The sequence below is a fragment of the Erinaceus europaeus genome, chromosome 18, assembly GCF_950295315.1.
Source record: "Erinaceus europaeus chromosome 18, mEriEur2.1, whole genome shotgun sequence".
Taxonomy (NCBI): Eukaryota; Metazoa; Chordata; class Mammalia; order Eulipotyphla; family Erinaceidae; genus Erinaceus; species Erinaceus europaeus.
This window is the reverse complement of record NC_080179.1, coordinates 21,823,542-21,836,606: the sequence shown is the minus strand read 5'-3', so window position 1 is coordinate 21,836,606 and position 13,065 is coordinate 21,823,542. Positions and strand designations below refer to the sequence as shown.

General features: G+C 42.3%; 1 protein-coding gene across 1 annotated transcript in view; it reads right to left on the bottom strand.

The window, feature by feature from the left end:
• Positions 1–12,865, bottom strand: part of LRP2 (LDL receptor related protein 2) — a 201,822-nt gene extending 188,957 nt beyond the window's left edge. The window contains exon 1 of the mRNA XM_060177750.1: positions 12,634–12,865. Within this exon, the coding sequence (XP_060033733.1) occupies positions 12,634–12,721 (88 nt within the window). The 5' untranslated portion in view covers positions 12,722–12,865. The remainder of the gene's footprint in view (positions 1–12,633) is intronic.
• Between the last annotated feature and the right edge of the window lie 200 nt (positions 12,866–13,065).

Genomic DNA, 13,065 nt, shown 5'->3' with positions numbered 1-13,065 from the left:
CTGCCCTCGTGGAATTTGCATTTTAGGGAAAGAAAGACAAAAACAAGTTATATACATTACACTGCTTGGTGCTAGGTGTAATAAAGAAAGTAAATCATTAAAGAACGAGGAAATCCACTTGAAGATTAGCAAAGACCTGTAGGAGATGAGGAACAAGCCATTCACAATTGGAGATAACAGCTTTGAGTTGCCTCAAGTGACATTCTCCATTGGGCAAAGAGCAAGGATGTCACTGTGCCTACAATACTGTGAGCGTGGGAAAGAAGATGAAGTCAGGGAGGTGGTGTGGAGGTAAGATAATTAGCTATTCTTGTAGACCAGTGAAGGACTTGAACTAACCCTATCTCTAAAAATGTGAAGCAATAGTAGATCCAGAGATGGCCACTCAGCTTCACGCTGAAGAACTACAGAAACGATCCATGAAGGTTCCTAGAGAATAAGAGACTATTCTCCCAACACCCCTCTAAAGGAAGAACCAAACATAGGGGAAAACTGCCTCTATACACTTAGTTCCTTTGAAGTCCACCTCAGTTGTAGAAAGGCACTTCCCAGGGAAGGCTATATTTAGTAACCAAGGAAGGTCAAGTCAGCCTGACAGAACACACTCTCAGGCAGCTCTTGCTCCACAGATCCCCCACTGGGCTGATGCTGGTTTTGTCAGTTTACCTTGTTTCCTCTAATCACCACTGTTTCCCTCCCTTCCTCTCATAGGGAGTGATCATAATGAACATCTTACACCCCAAATTTCATCTCTTACATCTGTTTCTAGATGACTCAACCCATGTGTGATACAACCCACTGAAGATTTTAAACAGAGGAATGACATGAATTAACTGATATTCTAAATACGTGTAAGAGTAGACAGATGGGAGTCAGGCAATAGCACAGCGGAGTAAGCGAACGTGGTGCAATGCGCAAGGACCAGAGTAAGGATCCCGGTTCGAGCCCTGGCTCCCCACCTATAGGGGAGTCACTTCACAGGCGGTGAAGCACGTCTGCATGTGTCTATCTTTCTCTCCCCCTCTCTTGTCTTCCCTTCCTCTCTCCATTTCTCCCTGTCCTACCCAACAACGACGATATCAGTAACAACAACAATAAAAACAACAAAGGCAACAAAAGGGAAAATAAATTAATTAAAGAGTAGACAGGTGGGAAACCAGAGTATCAGTAAAGAAGTTATTGTGAAGGGGCTGGGCGGTAGTGCACCGGGTTAAGTGCACATAGAACTAAGCACAAGAGGGGCCAGGTGGTGGCACACCTGTTTGAGAGCACCCGTTACAGTGCACAAGGACCCAGGTTCGAGCCCCCGCTCCCCACCTACAGGGGGAAAGCTTCACGAGTGGTGAAACAGGGCTGCAGGTATCTCTGTCTTGCTCCCTCTCTGTCATCCCCTTCCCTCTTCATTTCTGGCTGTCTCTATCTAATAAAGATTTTAAAAATGAAGTTTAAAAAAAAACTAAGCACAAAGATTCCAGTTCAAACCCTGGGCTCATGGTCCAGGTAGTGGCACAGTGATAAAGCTTTGGACTCTCAAGCATGAGGTCCTAAGTTCGATCCTGGCAGCACATGTACCAGAGTGATGTCTGGTTCTTTCTCTCTCCTATCTTTCTCATAAATAAATAGTGTTTAAAAAAAAAAAAACCCTGGGTCACTTCACAAGTGGTGAAGCACGTCTGTAGGGGTCTTTCTCTCCCCCTCTCTGTATTCCACTTCCCTCTCTATTTCTCTCTATTCTAGCCAATAAATTTTTTAAAGGGGGTGGCAATAGTAGTGGATTCGTAGTGCCGGGACAGGACCCAAAGCTAACCCTTGAGGCAAAAAAAAAAAGCTATTGCATTAATCCAGGTAAATGATGAGTGAAACTTGGATACCAGTGTGCTGGCAGTAAAGATGAGAAATCATTCAATTCCAAATATATTCTGAACAGTAAATTATGGAGTTTTAGATAGATTGAAGTACAGAATAAAAACAAGTGACTAGGAAGACCGCACGGTGGTTATACATAGAGCCTTTCATGCCTGAGGCACCAAAGGTCCCAAGTTCAATCCCCAGCACCACCATAAACCAGAGCTGATGAAGAAACTGAAAAGTTTTAGTTCCAGTGGTGTCAATAAAAAGTTGGGGCTAGGCTATAAAAGAAATGAATATAATGAACAGGGTTTTGTCCAGATGCTCTAAGACGAATCCCCTGACTTGGATGAGAAAGAATAAGAAGATTTCTGTTAAATTCAAAAAATCTAAGGTTCCTAGAGTGGGGGAAAAGGTTTCAGACTGTCTAGGAAAAGAGTAAAGAATATAACTAAAGCACAAATAGTGATGAGAGAGGGATTGTCATGCTGTCCATGAAAAGAGAGAGTTATAAATGAAGACAGTACTTCATATCACTCGCAGATGTAAGAGTAGTTTTTCTTGTTGCTATAGCTACTCTAGCAATTGCATTCACATTAATAAATAAATAAATAGATTTAAATTAACTTCCAGCCCACTGGAAATTTACCCAAGCAAGTTAATTCATCTCTGAGTTTTGTTTTCTTTTTTATTTATTTATTTATTTATTCCCTTTTTGTTGCCCTTGTTGCTTTACTGTTGTAGTTATTGATGTCATCATTGTTGGATAGGACAGAGAGAAATGGAGAGAGGAGGGGAAGACAGAGAAGGGGAGAGAAAGATAAGACACCTGCAGACCTGCTTCACCGCCTGTGAAGTGACTCCCCTGCAGGTGGAGAGCCGGGGGGCTTGAACCCGGATCCTCAAGCCAGTCATTTCGCTTTGTGCCACGTGCGCTTAACCCGCTGCGCTACCACCCGACTCCCTTCTGAGTTTCATTTTCTAGTGCTGGAAACTGAGAAGGGGTACTGTGACAGCTGTTCCCACATTATCTCACCCTGAGAATCACCTGGAATCACTAATAAACAGATTTCATAGTCATGATTTGATAAAGGGATCTCGCCCGAGAATCTGAAGTGTGGGTTAAGCCTAAGAATTGAAATACCAGCTAAAGCTTCCCAGATGACTTTATTAATATAACAAGTTTGGGGAGCTAGTTGGCCTCTATTTAGGATCTTAAGAAATCATAGTGATCTATAAATGAGAATGAAATAATATATTTGAGAACATGACTCAAAGTTGAATTCCTCTTAAGATATTACCAAGAAAACATAAAGCCCCATTTATTTGCCTTGGAAGCGATAATATAACAATATGGGAAGCCAGACTGAACATAAAGCTGAAATCTAGAGGGAAGTAGTCAAGAAACACACAAAGAAAGAGAACTGGAGCCCTAAGTGCACCTCACCCAAACCCCACTGTAGCCCAAGTTTATACTTAACTAATCAATATCCTTCATTGTCTAAGCCACTGTGAAGTGGATTTTCTGACTCTTATTTCTTACAACAAAAAGTGTCCTGGGAGTCGGGCTGTGTAGCACAGCGGGTTAAGCGCAGGTGGTGCAAAGCACAAGGACCGGCATAAGGATCCCAGTTCGAACCCCCGCTCCCCACAGGCAGGGAGTCGCTTCACAGGCAGTGAAGCAGGTCTGCAGGTGTCTATCTTTCTCTCCTCTCTGTCTTTCCCTCCCTCTCTCCATTTCTCTCTGTCCTATCCAACACTGACAACAATAATAACTACAACAATAAAACAACAAGGGCAACAAAAGGGAATAAATAAATAAAAGAAAAAAAAGTGTCCTTCACACCTTTCCCACATCCAATCTAAACCAGTAAAGAAGTATATGCTAGTATTTTCTTTTTCCCATTAGTAAGAGTTAAGATATTTTCAATAAAAGATTTTACATACTTAAATTCACCACTACTCTGTACTTTAAAATGATATTAATTGGGTGGTCCGGGAGATTGCACAGTCGGCACTAGACACTCAAGCATGAGGCCCTGAGTTCAATCCCCGGCATCACATGTACCAGAGTGATGTCTGGCTCTTTCTCTCTTCTATTTTTCTCATTATTAAATAAATAAAATCTTTTTTAAAAAAGATATTAATTGGGAGTCGGGCAGTAGCACAGTGAGTTAAGCATACGTGGTGCAAAGCGCAAGGACTGGTGTCTTGGGCTCCCCACATGGAGGGGGGTCGCTTCAAGGTGGTGAAGCAGGTCAGCAGGTGTCCCTATTAAAGTAACTTGGTATTATACCTTTCCCTGACAGGTTTATGTTTTCTGTGTTTTTTGTTTTATTTCATTTCTTTAACTGACATTTTTGAAATATTCATGGATTTTTCTTTCTGTGAAATGCTCTTTTGTGAAGATGGTACTGTGTTTGCATAATTAACTAAGATCTTTGTTTTTAAAATGATTGAGTTGCTATAAATAAAACTTTCATCACTGAGAAAACTTGTGAAAAAAAAGATAAAGTTCTAAAGTTCTATTATTGCTGTAACCACTACAACAATGCCAACATGGAAAGGGACATTCAGTGGAGCACTTGTTCAAATATATATATATATATATATATATATATATATATATATATATGTGTGTGTGTGTGTGTATATGTATGTATATGTATATGTATATGTATATGTATATGTATATGTATATGTATATGTATATGTATATGTATATGTATATGTATATGTATATGTATATGTATATGTATATGTATATGTATATGTATATGTATATGTAGAGAGAGCGTGAGAGAGAGATACTACAATACCTTCTCTTCATGTTTGGGAAATTAAATTTTTAAAGATAATAATAGTGAATAGAAATACATACAAATCAGGGCTGGGCAGTGACAGATCAAGTGTACACATCACAGTGCACCAGAACCCAGGTTCAAACCCTGATCCCAGCCTGCAGTGGGCAGGCTTCATAAGTGGTGAGGCAGTGCTGCAAGTGTCTTTCTCTGTGTCTCCTCATTCCCTCTCAATTTTACTGTCTCTATCCAAAATAAATAAATAAGAAAAAATACATATATGTGATATAAAAGTATTCCATACTCATGGCCTTATTTAAATAACACAACTACCCTGTGAAATATTTCTGTGTCCATTTTATAGACAAGAAAACTAACCTAGAGTGACTAAGTATGTTGCTCTGGGTTTCTGTTAGGAATTGCAGTCAGGATTCAGACCCAGGTCCCCTAACTCTAAAATCCCACTCTAATTTAGTACACTGAAGATACTTGTATTAGTAAATATTTATTGCTTAAGCTACAGCAATGACTTTTTTTTTAATTCTCAGGATCATAAAGTCAGTAAGATCTAACTATTTGAGTACACTAGTAAAGTTACCATCAAATGCATTTCCCTCACACTAAAGTAGGATTTCACAAGTAGTACCTTTTTAGTTCTACTTTTTTTAAAAAAATCTTTGTTTTATTTACTATTAAAGACCATAAGAAATTGAGAGGGGAGGGGAAGGTAGAGAGGGCAAGAGACAGAGAGACACTTGCAGCCCTGCTTCACCACTCATGAAGCTTTCCCCCCTGCAGATGGGGACCAGGGGCTTGAACCTGGGACCTTATGCACTGTAATGTGAGCACTTAACCAGAGGAAAAGCTTCTTTAAGTGGTGAAGCAGGGCTGCAGGTGTTTGTTTCTTTCACTCCTTTTATCCCCTCCCTTCTCAATTTCTGTCTCTATCCAGTAGTAAGTAAATACTTTTTAAAATATATTTTTATATATTTTTTATATTTTTTAAATAATAATAAAATAAAACTTGCATGTGCTGGCTCCACATGTGCTGTAACTGAGCCTGTTCTCTATCTCCCTATTTATCTCTCATAAATAAACCTTTAACAGTAAAGCGAAACTACTGACTACAAGTTTAATTAAACATGAACAATGATTAACTATAACCTAGTAGCTACCTTGAATAAGACTAAAAGCACTACAATACCAGAGATTTTCTGGAATAATTAGTAGCACAAGAGATTGAAAATGAATCCAAAAATGGGATCTTTGAGGCTGGGACACTGGCATGGCATAAAAACTCTAGAGGAAAGTATGCAGATAGTTGGATTAACTGTGGTCACATCCACCTATAGATACAGTCTTTCTTTTAATGAGATAAATATACAAAGAGAGAGACCAGAGCACTGTTCAGCTCTGGCTCATGGTGGTAGTTATTAAAGTTGGGACCTCAGAGCCTCAGGCATAAAAATTTTTTGCATAGCCTTTAAGCTGTCTTCCCAGCACCAACATTGAGTGTTTTAAGAAGATACAGTGGTCTGGGAAGTGGCGCAGTGGATAAGGATTAGACTCTCAAGCATGAGGTCCTAAATTCAATCCCCGGCAGCACATGTACCAGAGTGATGTCTGGTTCTTTCTCCTATCATTTCTAATGAATCATAAAATCTTTAAAAAAAAAAAAAAAAAAAAGACGATACAATAGTGTCATCTTTCTGACATACTTTGCCTAGTTTAATTAGTCAGAAAAACATGAAAGTAACTTAGAAATGTCAACAAACTAAGCTACAGATAATCAGGGGACAAATATCTTTTTAAAAAAATCAAGTAGAAAAAGATGAGATGTTGAAATTTCCAACTGGATCCTTCTATCTCAGACTGAATGTCCCTAAGGAAGACACTTAACTGCCCCCACCCCCTTTTTCATTTTCTTTTTTTTTTTTATATTTAGAAAAAAGGAAACACTGACAAAAACCACAGAATAAGAGGGCTACAACTCCACACAGTTCCCACCACCAGAACTCCGTATCCCCTCCCCTCCCCTTCCCTGGTAGCTTTCCTATTCTTTAGCCCTCTGGGAGTATGGACCTGGGTCATTACCGGGTGCAGAAGATAGAAGGTCTGGCTTATATAACTGCTTTCCCACTGAACATTGGGGTTGACAGGCTGATCCATACTCCCAGCCTGTCTCTCTCTTTCCCTAGTGGGACGGGGCTCTGGGGAAGCAGAGCTACAGGACACATTGGTGGGGCCATCTGCCCAGAGAAGTCCAGTTGACATCAAGGTAGCATCTGGAACCTGGCGGCCTCTCCAGAGAATCCCAGGTTGTAGGCTGCTCCTTTCTGGAGCTCACACCAGGTGTTGTCTCCAAGTTGCTATCTTGGCTCCGCCTTTTTTTCATTTTCTATTGCCACCAAGGTTTCCACTGGGGCTCAGTGCCTACACAAGTTCACTGTTCCAAGTAACCATTCATATTTCATCTTTTTTGTGTAGGGATGTTCGGGGGAGGGGGCGTTAGAGAGCAGAGGGAATAGAGACTGAGAGAAATTGGTAAGGAATGGAGAGAAAGGAGGGACCGGTCAGTGGTGCACCTGGTTAAGTGCACACACTACAGTATGCAAGGAAGTGGGTTCAAGCCCGGGGTCTCCACCTGCAGAGGGGAAAGCTTCATGAGTAGTGAAGCAGGTCTGCTGGCATCTATCTCTCCCCCTCTCTAGCCCCCTTCCCTCTAAATTTCTCTCTGTTCTAATAAATGAAGTGTTCAAATTTTTTTAAATTAAAAAGAGAAAAAGAAGAGATACACTTATAGCACTAGCTAGCCACTTGAGAAGCTCCCCGCCCCCAGCAGGTGAGGACTGATGGCTCGAACCCAGGTCCTTGCGCATTATAAGTGTGTACTCTACCCTGTGCACCACAACCTGATCCCTCACACACCTTCTATTCACTTCAATCCCCATGTCCTTCCTGGAGGTCAAGTTATGTCTCTATAAAACAATGTAACTAAAGTCAGGTGACACCTAAGGTTTTCTTCAGCTATAAAGTCTAAGTCTCTATTAAAACAAAACAGGCATGCCGTTGAAGTGAGTTTAGGCAGAAACCATGTAAAAACTCAGAAGGAAAAGCTTCAGAGAAAAAGAAGCCAACTGCTGCGCAGCAGAACCAGGAGAAATATCTAAAGATATGTGATAAAACTAAAATGCTCTATGAGGGGCCGGGTGGTGGCGCACCTGGTTGAGCTCACATATTACAATGTGCAATGACCTGGGTTCAAGCTCCCGGTCCCCACCTGCAGGGGCAAAGCTTCATGAGTGGTGAAGCAGGGCTGCAGGTGTCTCTCTGTCTCTCTCCCTCTCTATCACCCCCTTCCCTCCTGATTTCTGGCTGTCTCTATCCAATAAAGATAATTTTTAAAAATTAAATAAAATAAAATGCTCTATGTTTGTCACTAGCCTCAATCTTTTACAAAGCTCACCCAAAGATTTGCAATTATAAGAAAATCTGGTAGTGTTAAGGGGAAAATAAAATTTTCATTGGGCAATGTTCAAGATCCATACCATTAACTTTAAGAAAGAAAAAAAGGAACAAAAAGATAAACTAAAATCATATTCTACATTCTGGGAATTTCTCAGTGGATATGCTTAGACTTTCTTTTTTTTTTTTTTTTTTTTTCTTTTTTTTTAAATTTTTTATTTAAGAAAGGATTAATGAACAAAAACATAAGGTAGGAGGGGTACAACTCCACACAATTCCCACCACCCAATCCCCATAACCCACCCCCTCCCATGATAGCTTTCTCACATTTTTAATATATAAAAGACACTGATAAAATAAAGACCTAGAAAATTAGCATTGACTACATTAATTGTACAAATTATACAAAATTAATTATACAAAAATAGATTGATTTAAAAATATAGCTACTGTTGGGTAAAAAAAAAAAAAAAAAGAAATGGAGGAAGGATATGCAGGTGTTATATTTTGTTATAAAATTAATAATTTACTTTTAATCTTTTCTAAGTCATAGATTAAAAAGAACAAGAGCCATTTGCTTTATATTTTATTTCAAATATATAAATATATTTATTTTAGACTTTCTTATATGCATTTGGAAACTGGAAATGTGAATAAAAAGCAAGAATGCTATTGTTTTTTTAAGTTTCTTTTAAGAATTAACTATTTATTTTTAATCTTTTTATGTATTATTGGCTAGAGACAGAGAAATTGGGAGGGGTGGGGGACAGAGACACCTGCAGCCTTGCTTAACTCATGAAACTTAACCTGTGTCCTTGAGTACAATAATGTGTGTGCTTAACCAGGTATGCCACTGCCTAGGCCCTTGTTTTTAAAGTTCTGCTCAGCTTTAGCTTATGGTAGTGCTGGGGACTGAACCTGGAACTTCAGTCTCAGGCATGAAAGTATTTTGCATAACCACTAAGCTATCTCCCCACCCCTAGGACTGTTTATCTTAAGAATTAGTCAGGGAGTCCGGCATTAAGCGCACAGGGCGCAAAGCACAAAAACCAGTGTAAGGATCCCAGTTCGAGCCCCAGGCTCCCCTCCTGCAGGTTGGTCGCTTCACAAGGGGTGAAGCAGGTCTATAGGTGTCTTTCTCTCCCCCTCTCTGTCTTCCCCTCTTCTCTTCATTTCTCTCTGTCCTATCCAACAACAATGACATCAATTAACAACAATAATAACTACAACAATGAAACAAAAAGGGCAACAAAAGGGAATAAATAAATATTAAGAAAAAGAATTAGTCGGGCGGGGGAGACAGCATAATGGTTATGCAAACAGACTCTCACGCCTGAGGCTCCTAAATCCCAGGTTCAATCCCCCACACCACCATAAGCCTGAGCTGAGCAGTGCTCTGGTGTTTCTCCCTCTCTCTCTCTCTGCATCTCTCTCAAAAATAAAATTAATTTAAAATTAATTTAAATTGATCATAATCTCATACAAAAACTGTATGAGATTATGATCAATTTTTACAAGCCTTACACCATTCTAGGCACTAGACTAATCATAGAACACTCAAGAGTCCTCCAATTGCTAATGAAAGTTTACAGGAATGTCTAACCTAAAAAGGGCTACTAAAGTAAGGACATTTACAATGCCATGTTTATCTGTTAAGGCAGAATCAATGCAACTGGAATCTAGAAATCCCACTGAAGACATTCAAAGGATGTTTAAGTAAAAATAATCAGATAGGAAGACTGGGAGTGACAATGCTTGAGCTCTGGTAAAAGAAAGCTGAGAAGTTCCTGGGGAAAAAAGACAGTTAGAGCCTCAGGTGGATTTTATGGTAAGTAGAAAAAAAAAAATGCAAACTGCCCCTCCAGCATTTTCAGTAACCACACACATGGATACTATCTCACCAGGAATGACATTTTTAGTACAAAAAAGAGAGAGAGAGAGAGAGAAATCACCTAATTTGGTGGTTAAATTATAGCCTCTAGGGTCAGTCTCTCAAATTTGCTTCCCAGATCTGCCACCTGTGGAAATTACTTAATTGCTCTGGACTTTCATTTCTCATCTGTAAATCAGGAATATAAAAGTATTTCCAAAGAGTACTAAATAATCAGGGAGGTAGTTCAGCTTATCTGAACAGAGAATTTGCACAGCTGAGGCTCCAGAAGTCACAGGTTTAATCCCCTGCACCATGATATACCAGAGCTGAGCAATGATCTGGCCTGTCTCTGTCTCTGCTGTCTCTCTCCCCTCATAATAAAAATAAATGATTAAGATGTTTTTAAAAGATACCTCAAAGACTATGTGACTCCATAAGTAGAAAAAGGCTTAAACAAGGCCTGACACACATATGTTAGATTGCTATGTTAGTCCACCACCACCCCTTCCCCTCCCTTATTGGCAATTTCACTCTGTTTTCAGTTACCTGCAGTTAACTGATGGGAAAATATTCCCTACATCAACAAATTTTGCAAGGGCAAAGACAAAATTCATAGAAATTTCATTAGATAGTTTTATAATTGTCCTGTTCTTAGTTGTTAATGTCAAAATGTTTTCATTTATAAACTCAACTTTATCCAAGATATGGAAGTAAAGAAAAAAGCATAGTGTTAACAGGGATCCAGATCTGAAGTTTCAGACATCCACTGGGGAGGGGGAGTCTTGTAATATAAACCCCCAAGAATAAAGAAGCAACACCATATTGCTATGCATATTGTTATATACTGTTGTTGTGGAATGGAAATGCGTAGATGTAAAAACTATACAGAAGCAAAAAGTGCACATTGTCTGGAGAGTAAACACCAATCCAGTGGTGAGAATATTTGTTTTTGCTTAGATGGGGACAACTCAAATGTATCCTAGATAAACCAGCCTGGCAAGATTTCATTTTGCCCGGCACCGACAGAAGCATATATAGTAAATCCCATGGCTATATTTAGGGCACAAGATATACATAACCCTAAGCACTGCACAAACCCACCACAATAGTAATAAATCCCCTTTTGTGTTACCAACTCTAAAAAAAAAAAAAAAGTATTCAAAGAAAGAATAATTGGCATCTCCCCCTGCTTTCCCTTCCTTTCCAAAAATTTTACAAGACCAGAGGGGTTTGTTGGCGTTTCCAAACTTCTTCCCAGGAAGTCTGAAATGGGTACTGCTAGGAGTTGCTATATAATTACTTAGTTGATTCCCTCTAAGGAGCTTATGTTAAGAATTGAGGAAAGAAAGCAGATTAACCATTTGAATACATGCCACAGGCCATCCACAAGCCCTCCCCTTCCTCCCCCATAAACAGGGGCTTCTACAGTCCCTACCCGTCAACCCCAATATGTGATTCAGGAAAATCAATTTATTGCTTTGGCTAATCCTACAACAATAGAGGTTTCTTTTTCATTGTAGGGCAATTAAGTTGTCCGACGGGAAGGACGGAGCAGGAGAGAAAAGGAGGGGGCTAGGGGGACTCTCCCATTCCCCACAGACAGATTAGTCCCTGTGAAGGCAGCGGAGTCCGTTCTGTCTGTCTGGTGGTGGGTCACACGCAGCTCCAGGCTGCTACCTAGCAACGCAAAACCAGGGAGAGAGCTCGCGGGTTCTCCTGCCTCCTCCTAGCCCTTCCCATTCATTCCTGTTTGCGCTCTCGCTCAATCTCTCTCTCTTCTTGCCTTCTACTTTTATTATTAAGGCTCCTTCTTCTCCCCTATTTCTCTTGCTTCTTTAAAAAAAACAAAAAAGTAAACTCAACAACTTGAGATCAGTTAAAAAGGGCTTCAAACCAAAAAAAAAAAAAAAAACCTTTCTGCATTCGAGTCGCCAAAACTAGCTGTGCCGAAGAGCCCCATTCAACTACACAAAAGCCCCCACCTCCCGAGTGGAAAGGAAAACCCTTCAAGAAAATGCTCCAGTGTATCGGCCTCTCTCTGGGCCAATCCCACCTCGCGGCCTTATCTCGCCTGGTAAATGATCTGTATCTAGATGCGGTCTCCAGGGGGGTCACCGCAGGAACGAGTTTCGCGGCAGATCCAGGGCGGGGGTGGGGGTCGGGGAGGGTTGGGGTAGGGTGGGAACTCTCAGCAGCAGTCCTGGGCCGGCGAAGGCGTCTGCCCCACACCGCACGGCAGGTGGAAGACTGCACGCAACAGCGCCGCGGACAGCCCAGCCCCGGGAAAAATAAACCGGGGGTGGGGGTGGAGGGGTGCGGGGAGGCGGGAGAAAGGGTCCGGGCCGCGGAGCTGCGAGGGAAGCCACATTCTCTCGGCTTCAGCTGCAAGGTGCCTTCCAGAAGGGTCGGGACAAACCCCCGCGGAAAAACAAAGACCCACCCCGGCGGGTCCCCGCCGAGGTGCGCTGTCACCGAAACCCGCAGGGCTGCTTTCTCAAGTCTGTGACGGAGGAGGGGCGCTCCCGGAGCGCTGGCCCCTTTCTGGGCCACCTGAGCGTCCCAGGGGGAGAGGCCTGCGGCCCCCGCTGCACCTCCGACCCCGCGACCCCGCCACACCCCGCGCGGCTCGGGCCGGCGAGCGCTTACCTTGGCCACTTTGGCCCGCGGCCGGCGCCAGGCAGTAGGCGAAAGCCAGCAGCACGCACGCCGCCGCCGCCGCGCTCCGACCCGCCATCCCCGCGCCGCTCTGCAGCCCCGGCCTCGCCGTTCCTTCCCGGGGAGGTGGGTGCACGCCGCCTGCCAGCGCTCGTCTGGCACCGCGCCTCCACCGACTCCAGGTATTTGAAAGCCGGCCCAATCGCTCCAGGCATCAAGTTTTCTACCCGCGCCAGTCCCCACCCTCCAGACTATGCATAAAGCCCTTTAGACCTGACCGCCCCGGAACCAGCATGAAAGAATCCAAGGGGGCAGGCCCCCTGCCTCGCCGGCCCGCCCCCTGCGCCTCGCGGCGCTGGGAGGAGCGGGGATTTGAACACGCTCTGCCTCACACGCCCACCCTCCACCCGAAGACGCACATTT